General features: G+C 46.2%; 3 protein-coding genes across 3 annotated transcripts in view; 2 read left to right on the forward strand and 1 right to left on the reverse strand.

Moving 5' to 3' along the window:
* The window catches only part of LOC311513750 (olfactory receptor 51G2-like), a gene marked incomplete at both ends in the record, with an annotated part of 92,854 nt that overhangs the window by 53,225 nt on the left and 29,275 nt on the right, over nucleotides 1–10,354 (reverse strand). The gene's annotated exons all lie outside the window — the stretch shown is intronic.
* On the forward strand, nucleotides 219–1,154 carry LOC311513553 (olfactory receptor 51G2-like; the record flags this gene model as incomplete). The annotated part of the gene is made up of 1 exon (XM_084615468.1): nucleotides 219–1,154. The coding sequence occupies one exon, from the start codon at nucleotides 219–221 to the stop codon at nucleotides 1,152–1,154; it is 936 nt and encodes a 311-aa protein (XP_084471594.1).
* On the forward strand, nucleotides 4,917–5,852 carry LOC311513501 (olfactory receptor 51G2-like; the record flags this gene model as incomplete). Its single annotated transcript, XM_084615380.1, has 1 exon — nucleotides 4,917–5,852. One exon carries the CDS (start codon nucleotides 4,917–4,919, stop codon nucleotides 5,850–5,852), a length of 936 nt encoding a protein of 311 aa, XP_084471506.1.

The following is a 10,354-nucleotide window of genomic DNA, read 5'->3' on the forward strand; positions in this document are numbered from 1 at the left end:
ACTAGATGGACTCAAGTCTGATCCAGTCTGGCAAAGCCTATCTTCCCATTAATTGGGTAAATCCAAGAGTATGTTTTTGCTGATCTTTTTTGAACTCCTGGGAATCTCTAGACTTGCACTCAGAGAAGAAAGATATCTAGTTAAATATCAGATAGTCTTCTGTTCTTTTACTTTTCAGGAAGAAATGTTGAAAACTCCTTGAACCTGCCCAGTCCATTATGTCAGCTGTCAATCATACCAAATTCCAATTTACAATTTTCCTTCTCACCGGAATACCTGGAAAGGAAGATGTCTATCTCTGGATCTCTATCCCCTTCTGCTTAATGTATGTTATTTCAATAGTAGGAAATTCAGTCATTCTGTTCATTATAAAAACAGATCCAAGCCTCCATGAGCCCATGTATATTTTCCTTTCCATGTTGTCCATCACAGACCTTGGCTTATCAATTTCTACCATACCAACGATACTGGGCATGTTCTTGTTCAACTCTAGGGAGATCAGCCTTGATGCCTGTTTTGCCCAGCTGTTCTTCATCCACTTGCTTCAAAGTATGGAATCCTCCTTCCTCTTGTTGATGGCCTTTGACCGCTTCATTGCAATCTGTCACCCACTGAGATATGCCTCCATCTTAACTCCATGGAGGTTATCCAAAATGGGACTGCTGTGTGTGCTAAGAGGTGTAGTCGTAGTATTACCACTCCCTTTTCTGCTGAAACGGTTCCAATACTGTCGAACTAATATTCTCTCCCATTTCTACTGCGTACATCAGGAGGTCATGAACCTGGCTTGTTCGGATATCACAGACAACAATGTCTATGGCTTGTCTTCTCTATTCTTAACTTTCGGGTTGGACTCGTTGCTCATCTTCCTCTCTTATGTGATGATCTTCAAAACGGTGCTGAATGTCGTGTCCCATGCGGAGTGTCTCAGGGCCTTGAACACCTGCGTTTCCCACCTCTGTGCCGTCCTGCTCTTCTACATACCAGAGATTGGCTTGTCTGTGATATACAGATTTGGGAATAGCTCTTCTCACTTGCTTCAGTTTGTCCTGGGCTACTTCTATCTGCTGGTCCCACCCCTAATGAACCCCATCGTGTACAGCGTGAAAAGCAAACAACTTCGTGCAAGGATAATCAGGGTGTTCATCAACTGAAGGGTCAGTTCCTCACGCTGCTCCCATATTAGTGACCTGGGAGTCAAAAAACACAGGCCACAGCCATCTATTCCATCCTGGACCCTAACATCTGAGACAAATAGACACAAATCTGACATCAGGAATCATAACATTCAAAAACCGGAAGGAGAACACTTCAACCTCTCTGGCCACTCAGTAAAAGATTTAAGGGTGGGAATTTTGCAACAGAAAAGCTTGAAAAACAGACTCCAACGAGAAACTGCTGACCTTGAATTAATGTGCAAACTAGATACCATGAACTTGAGTTTGAATAGAGATGGGAGTGGCTGGGTCATTACACATATTGAATCTATTTCCTTAACTTAAGTATCCTCACACCGTCTTGTCAACTGTCAAAATGGGCCATCTTGATGATCACTACAAAAAGTTTTTTTCTCCTGCTGATAATAGCTCATCTTAACTAATTAGCCTCTCACAGGTCCTATGATGACTTCCAACTTATCTGTTTGTATATATCTATCAATATCTTACTATATGTTCCATTCTATGCATCTGATGAAATGGGCTGTAGTCCACAAATGCTTATGCTCTCATAAATCTGTTAGTTTCTAAGGTGCCGCAAGTACTCCTGTTCTTTTTATCTGAGAAGACAGGCACTACTGATGTCCACTTTGTAGAGAGAGGTCCAGATGGGGTCTAAGGCCCAGAGCAAAGGGAGAGGGACTGGCGAGGGAGGAGAGTGCAGTCGGGAAAGGAAACCAAGGCCGGAAGCAGCATTTACAAAGTGACGCTGGTCATGGAGAGCGAGGGGAGCGGTGGGATGTTGGCCCATAAAGAGCCGTATCGGTGGCTACCCCAAACTCAGAATTCCTGTTGATACAGTCAGTAAAGAGAAGAGACGTGCATGTTGTTTCCAGTTACACCTGGCCTGTCCCTCTACCGTCTCTGCCTAAACATCCAGGGGCCATGAGAAAAGCTGCAGAGTTCTTCTCTTGTTGCAGTCCTGGCCCTTCCTGAGCGCTCTGGGTGCTGCATTCATGGGGCTGCACCAGCTGTGGACAGGGGCTACGACTTGGGCAGAGACATCCACCCTTCCGCGACACCTTCAGCCAGATTCTTGTTTCTGAGTGGTGTCAGAGACTTGATTTACACAGGAGCCCCAGGAGAAGCCATTCATGCATCCCCTCCCCTACTGATGGCTCTGCACACTGCACAACCACTGAGCCCTCTTCCCACAGAGGCAGAGCAGAACTATTTGTGTGAGTGAGGGTCTGACACACACGAGTCCTGCCAAGAGACTCAGGCCCAGTTTCTCTCCCCTTCCTCCGATTTGTCCTTCCCCAGGTGATTGGAAAGTGGTGGAAATGCATCTCAACTCCCCCAGGGAGGCACGGCTAGCTCCTAGCTCATGCAGTTTTGGGTGACCACCTAGTCAAAAGGTAAAAGCAAGACACATGAAGGAGTCTTGCCTCCCTGTGACCCTGCCCCTGCCCTTCTTCTCCCCCCTGAGGTTCCACCCACTCCTCCTCCTCTTCCTCTAAGGCCTTTGCTCCATCTTTCCCCCCACAAGGCTTCATGCTCTGCTCCTCCTCTTCTCCTTGAGAGCCCTCCTCCTAGTCTTCCTGAAAGATAGAGCTAGGCTGTGTTAAGTGCCACCCAGGAATCCTGGCCCACCGTGGGGAACCATGGACCCCCTATCTGCCCTGGGCATGGGGAGGCAAGAGGAGGAACAGAGGCTGGAAAACAGTCCCCATCCCATGACTCTGACTCCCCACAGGTAGCAAAATGGAGTTTAGTGTAAGCTTAGATTAAAACTTCCCCAAGGTACAAATTAATTTTATCCTTTGCCCCTGGATTTCCACTGCCACCACCAAACTTTACTGGGCTTACTGGGAAATGTAGTTTGGACACGTCTTTCCCCCCAAAATCCTCCCAACCCTTGCACCTCACTTCGTGGGAAAGGTTTGGTAAAATCCTCACCAACTTCCATAGGTGACCACAGACCCAAAACCTTGGATCTTAGAACAATGAAAAAGTATCCAGTTTTCTTACAAGAAGACTTTTAATAGAAGTAAAGGAATCACGTCTGTAAAATCAGGATGGTATATTCCATACAGGCTAATTAGATTCAAAACACAGAGAATCCCTCTAGGCAAAACCTTAGTTTACAAAAAAACACAAAAAACAGGAATACACATTCCCTCCAGCACAGCGAATTTCACAAGGCAAAACAAAGAAAACCGAACTCATTTTCTAGCTAGATTACTAACTAACTTTACAGGAGTTGGAAGGCTTGCATCCTTGATCTGTTTCCGGCAAAGGTATCACACAGACAGACAAAAGCCTTTCCCCCCCCTCCAGGTTTGAAAGTATCTTGTCCCCTCATTGGTCATTTTGGGTCAGGTGCCAGCCGGGTTACCTGAGCTTCTTAACCCTTTACAGGTAAAAGGACTTTGCTTCTGGCCAGGAGGGATTTCGTAGCACTGTATACAGAAAGGTGGTTACCCTTCCCTTTATATTTATGAAGGGAAGGGTAACAACTCATCAGTTGGTTCACCCTCTATAACACTGATAGAGAGATATTCAAAGCTGTTTGCCTCCCTGCCCAGGTATTAATACATACTTTGGGTCAATTAAAAAGTGAAAAGTGATTGTATTAAATACAGAAAGTAGGATTTAAGAGGTTCCAAGTAGTAACAGATAGAACATCTTGTGGGTGGAGATCCCCTCCACTCCCCTAGACAAAGTCCAGCTGCAAAATGGAGTTTTGGGGTCCCCCGGGCAAGTCACATGTCCACGCATGACTGAGTTCCCTATCAGCCAAGCCACATTCCTGGGAAAGCCCAGATGTGGATCGGCATCTCCTAGTTCATTGTTGGCATAAGGGCTTCTTGATCGGGCACTGACTGAGAATAATCTTTTCTCACGAAGCTGACCAATTGCTTCACTGAAACCTACTCAGAATTAAACAAGTATGCAGCCAATATTCATAATTTCAAATACAGAAATGAGACATGCATACAAACAGGATTAATAGATTCAGTAGATCATAACCTCTACAGAGGCAATAAAACCTGTTTATACGTAGCTTCAATGCAGGACAGCTAAATAGAATCACTGTTTTCAGCTATATAGAATGACTCTTTTCACTGCACTTGCCATGTCTTTACCATCTGATACATATGATACAACGGGTCACACTCAGAAGTGGAGGGCCAGAAAGGGTGTCTTTAGTAAGGTCGCAACTGTACAATCACACAGTGCTCAAGTAGGCTGTGGAACTCAAAGCCACAAGATATGAATGGGGCCAAGGGCTAAGTATGATTCAAAGAAGGACTGGAGGTTGATATGGGTAACCAGAAAATCCAATTACAGTCATGAGGATTTGTTTTTTAAAGTCTTGGAAGAGCTCTAAACCTTCCAGATTTACATCACAAAATATGCCTAACCAGTTGGTGTCAGGGGGACACTTTTCCTGGGAGCAGGTTATCTCATAGCTGCCTATTGCAGGGCTTCTTCCACTTTCCTCTGTATCATCTGGAACTGGTCATTGGATACTGGGCTAGATGAAGTGCGGGTCTGATCCACTCTGGCAGTGCCTATCTTCCTATTGGTGCTGCAAATCCAACGATATGTATTTGTTGATCTTCCTTAAGCTCCTGAAAGTCTCTCAAGTGCCACAGAGAGCAGAAAAATGTCTCATTAAATATCATCTAGTCTCCTGTTCTTTTTTATTTTAGGAAGTAAATCTCAAAACTCTTCGGAATGGCCCAGTCCATTATGTCAGCTGCGAATGAAACCGTATTCAACTCTGCAGTATTCCTTTTCACTGGGATACCTGGGCAGGAAGACGTCCATATCTGGATCTCTATCCCCTTCAGCTTAATGTACGCTATTTCGATATTTGGAAATTCAGTCATTCTGTTCATTATAAAAACAGATCCAAGCCTCCATGAGCCCATGTACATTTTCCTTTCCATGTTGGCCGTCTCAGACCTTGGCTTATTGATATCCACCACACCGACAATCCTGGGCATATACTTGTTTAACTCTAGGGAGATCAGCCTTAATGCCTGTTTTGCCCAGCTGTTCTTCATCCACTTTCTTGCAAAAATTGAATCTTCTGTACTCTTGTTCATGGCCTTTGACCGCTTTGTTGCCACCTGTAACCCACTGAGATATGCCTCCATCTTAACTCCACCGAGAATAGCCAAGATGGGGTTGGTGTTTGTGGTAAGAGGGGTGGCTGTAGCATCACCATTCCCCTGTCTCCTGAAAAGGTTCCAATACTGTCGAGCCAACGTCCTCTCGCATCCCTACTGCCTGCACCAGGATGTCATGAAGTTGGCTTGTTCAGATATCATAGTCAACACCATCTACGGCATGTTTACTACAGTTTTCACATTGGGGTTGGACTCGCTGCTCATCTTCTTCTCTCATGTGATGATCCTCAAAACAGTGCTGAGCATCGCATCCCACACGGAGTGCCTCAGGGCCCTGAACACCTGCTTCTCCCACATCTGCGCCGTCCTGCTCTTCTATATACCAGACATTGGCCTGGCTGTGATACACAGATTTGGGAATAGCTCTTCTCACTTACTTAGGATTCTCCTGGGATACGTCTACCTGCTGGTCCCGCCCCTGATAAGCCCAATCGTGTATAGCGTGAAAAGCAGACAACTTCGTGTGAGGATAATCAGGGCCTTCATCAAATGAAAGGTCAGTTCTTCACCCAGCTCCAGCATGTGTGAAAGAAGAGAGAAAAAACATGAGTGACGGCAATGGCCACCTATTCCATCCTGGTTCCTATTTCCCTGAGGCTGCTCTCTTTGCCTCATCTCTTCCCCCAAGGCCCCACCCGTACTATTCTCCTTTAACTGAGACTTTGCTCTCTCTTCTGGCTGCAAGCCAGAGCTGGGCCGTGGTAAGAGCTGCCCAGACAACCACAGCCACTGTGAGCTGCCCCAGACTCCCCACATTTTACCCCCAAGGATGTACAAGTCAGGGAAAGTGAACAGTCTGGAGCTCCTCACAGCAGCCAGTGCTCCCGGAGCAGCTCTTACCATAGTCTGACTCAGGTCTGCATGTAAGGCGGAGCATCAGGGAAAGTGGAGAAGCAGGAGGCAGGGCTTAGTGGGAAGAGGTGGGATACAGGGTGGGGCTTCAGGGGAAAAAGGAGAGTAGGGGATATGGCAAGTCTGAAACAAATGTCACCCCAGCAAGCAAGATGGTGGGGATGTTCCTGAGTAAAGGAGGAAGATGGGGCTGGAGGATCGGAGAGCCTGTGTTTTGGAGAAGACTAAATTAATGTGACCCCACAAAGGGGGCTCCTCTTTTAAGTATCCCAGGCTGAGAGTAAGCCACTGCAAGAATCTCAGAGGGAAGGTCAGCGTGCCTTCAGGGCCACCTCAGGCCTGAACGAGGCACCCTAAGGTGGCATCTGTGCTCAGCGACTTAGCCAGAGTGTGCTGTGTTCTAAGAAGCTGTTACCAATGGGAGTATGTGTGAAGTTATTGACATGAACTGTGACCGTATTGATCATTGTTGCAACCAAGGTCTTATGGTGGCACCAAATATGGTAAAGCTTGTTGTGTAAGGTGTCTATGGAAAGGTTATGATTTGCTGGGGATGATCATGCTGTCTGTATGCATGTATTGCTGTTGTACTTAAAGTTATATGTATTGGTTCTATGCTGTCTGTATTCCAAACTTGCGCTATACTTCTGGGTGACACCCCAGATAATTTGGCATTAGCAGTACCTAGCCTGCTTGATGGCCAATCATCAGCTGTACAATTGACCCTTTGAAAGAAGGCAGGTACACTTTGTGACTCAGCGAGGAAGGCAGGGACATGCCTATGGACAGAACTGGTTTTACCATGCCCTGTGCTGGGAAGCTTGTGTTTGGAATCAGAGACTATAAAAGGCAGCTGCATCTTCTCCATTTTGTCTTCAATCCTGCTCCTTACCCCGGAGGAACTTTGCTACACTGAAGCTCCTAATAATGGCCTGAATGACCCACCCAAGCTGTGGATGGACTCCAGAGACTTGATTTGAGCCTGCAGTTTATTCCATCACTGCTGCAAGCCTGAACCAAGAACTTTGCCATTGCTGTATGTAATTGATTACTTTGACCAATTTTAGCTCTCATCTATATTTCTCTCTTTTATGAATAAACCGTTAGGTTTTAGATTCTAAAAGATTGGCAACAGCATAATTTGTGGGTAAGATCTGACTTTTATATTGACCTGGGTCTGGGGTTTGGTCCTTTGGGATCAGGAGACCCTTTTTCCTTTCACTGGGGTGTTGGTTTTCATAACCATTCATTTCCATAAGCAGTGATGCTAGCGGTGATACTGGGAAACTGGAGTGTCTGAGGGAATTGCTTAAATGATTTCTGGTTCGCGAGTGGGGTAAAACCGAAGTTCTCTGTGTTTGCCTGGTTTGGTGTGCCTTAGTTGTGAAGGACCCACAGCCTTGGGCTGTGACTGCCCTGCTCCAAGCAATTTGTCCTGAATTGATAATTTCAGAGGTGTCCCGTCAGAGGCCGCATTGCTACAGCATGCCAGCCCAGCCCCCAGGCTGCCCTAAACTCCACTGCGGTAGGGTGAGAACAGGCCAGTGAATCAAACCTCTCCTTACCATCCTCAATCTCCACAGCGCAGAGGGGAGATCTGCTGGTATAGCAGAGAATCCAGCCAGGCCTGTCACCACTCTGGTGACTGGAAGTCTGGTTCTGTGCTCCAGACACTGCTCTGTGACTCAGGACTGCTGGGTTTGCTTCCCTTGCCATGTGTCACCATGGCCAAGCCATTGGCTGTCTCTCAGCCTCTGCACAGGTGGATAAGAGCCCTGCCCTGCCTCACAGCAGTGGCGAGACATTCCAGGTGCTCAGACACTCTGAGACCCTAAGATCAGGGCGGTGTCAGGGTTCCATAGAGCATCACCTCTGACATTTGTTGATAAAAGGCTTCTTACAACAGCCTCCTGTGACAGCTGGCCTCTGGGAAGCCCCATGATTCCAGCACCTTAGTGTCTGCGACACATTTGGGGGTGCTCGGGGCTGAGAGTGAAGGGTCGGTAGTGGATTTCTGAGGGGAGTGATGGAGTGTCACAGGGATACCAGGAGTTTCAGCACAGTCACCCGATCGGTATTTGCAACCCGTTGAGGCTCAATGGGTCTAACTGCCAAACAGTGGAGCAAGGGTCACTGGGGCCTCATCTTAGATGTCTGGCTGAGAGAAAGCAGTCTCGGGGCAAAAGTCAGTTTCACACCTCAGCTCTGTAACATGGACATGGCTGAGCACTGTGGTGACTGGGCCCAGGCTCACACAGGTTTCAGCAAAGGCTGCTTCCACAAGAAAATGGCCAAAAGATGGGAAGATGCTCTCATAGACACAGGGTAACTAAGCTGTGTCCCAAGAGCTCCTTGGCTTTCCAAAAGAACGTAAGATGGGCCAGCTCTGTTCCTCTATCTCCAGAGCAAACCCTGTCTAACTTAGTTGGTAGAGAGATGTGAGATGGATGAGTGTAGATGTGTGACAGCTGCCTGTTATTTTAAAACCATTTTCTCTAATGCTTTGTGCTATTTGACAATAAACCGTCTACTTTGAAGGAGGCTGGGTTGGACTATGTAGTGCTGGTCACAAAGCCCCCAAAAGGGAAGGGATTGTGCTGTCCTACTCTCCTGCTGTGTGGGGCTATGCTGACTCTTTAAAATAAAAAAAGCCTCAGGCAATTCTGATTCCTAAAACAAAGAGTGGTTAATTTTCAGTGACACAGTTAATGTCCTTTTTAGAAACTATTTCAGAAGTACTCCACATCCTGGTTGCAATGGGTTTGTGCTATTAATTGTTTTGTTCAGTGAACCATTCTATGATACTATCTCCTGGTAACTCACAGGAAGCTGTTTCTAACACATACATTAAGGTCCTGCATTCATTTACTATGCAAGACTTGTGCAAGGCTTTCCAAACAGCCCTGAGAGTACAGAACCGCTGGCCTGTGTTACTGCAAAGAGCAGAGTCGAGGTGCAGCAAAGGGGAGTGCAATAGAGGTTGTACATAATTTACACCCATCAACTGTTACGCATTCATGGCTGAAGTAACCTGCACACTCAGCTAGGTATTAGTGCACAACTAGTGTTTGCATTATTCACCCATTTGTGAAGCCAACCCTTCCCCCCAGCTGAAGTAACTGTCAGTCTTATCTTGTAACTTGCCTGATATCCACAGATCATTGCACGGGGAGATGATGCCGTTCCTGTTAGGGTGAAGAGAATCTTGTTGGATGATTGATTTCTCTGGAATCAGTCAATGCTGACCGGGCAAAGCACTTCAATTTCTCTTGGAGGGATTCTTGAGAGTCAGGGTGTATCACCAAGAGCATTTGGTAAGGGAGAGTTAACAGAGTTCAGTTCTGATCGAATTTACACATTTATATCTGGAGTGATGCAGTTGAAGTCACTGTTACTGAATTCAGAACCTGGCCCTGCGAATTGATCCCATGTGCTACAAAGAGGCAGTGGCAGAATTTTGACTCTGATGAGTTCTCATAAACATACAGCTGAGGGTAGCCTAGAATTCCTCCTTACCTGTAAGGGGTTAAGAAGCTCAAATAACCTGGTTGGCACCTGAGCAAAAGGACCAATGGGGAAAGAAGATATTTTCAAATTGGGGTTGTGGGGAGGGGGGTGGAAGAAGGCTTTGTTTGTCTCAGTATTGCAAAAAGACTAAGTAAATAAGGCAAGGCGTGTTAGGTTATCTTTTGTTTTTAGCTTGTGAATTTTCCCTTTGCGTAGAGGGAGATTTATCCCTGCTTTTTGTAACTTTAAAGTTTACCTAGAGGGGAATCCTCTGTTTTTTTTATTCTGATTACCCTGTAAAGTTACCTTCCATCCTGATTTTATAGAGGTGCTTCTTTTACTTCTTTATAATAAAGTTCTGTTTTTGAAGAATCTGGTTTACGTATTTGGTACTAGATTATTCTCAAGGCTCCCCAGGAAAGGGGTTATGGGACTTGGGGGGATATTTTAAGGAAACAGGAACTCGAAGTGGTCCTTTTCCTGAATTTTTCTCTAACTCACTTGGTGGTGGCAGGAGAACCCATCCAAGGACAAGGAAGGATTTGTGCCTTGGTGAAGTGTTTAAGCTAAGCTGGTAGAAATAAACTTTGGGGGTCCTACATACGGGTCCCCACATCTGTACCCTATAGTTCACAG

Source organism: Lepidochelys olivacea (genome assembly GCF_965140295.1).
Source record: "Lepidochelys olivacea isolate rLepOli2 genome assembly, chromosome: 1".
NCBI classification, from domain to species: Eukaryota; Metazoa; Chordata; order Testudines; family Cheloniidae; genus Lepidochelys; species Lepidochelys olivacea.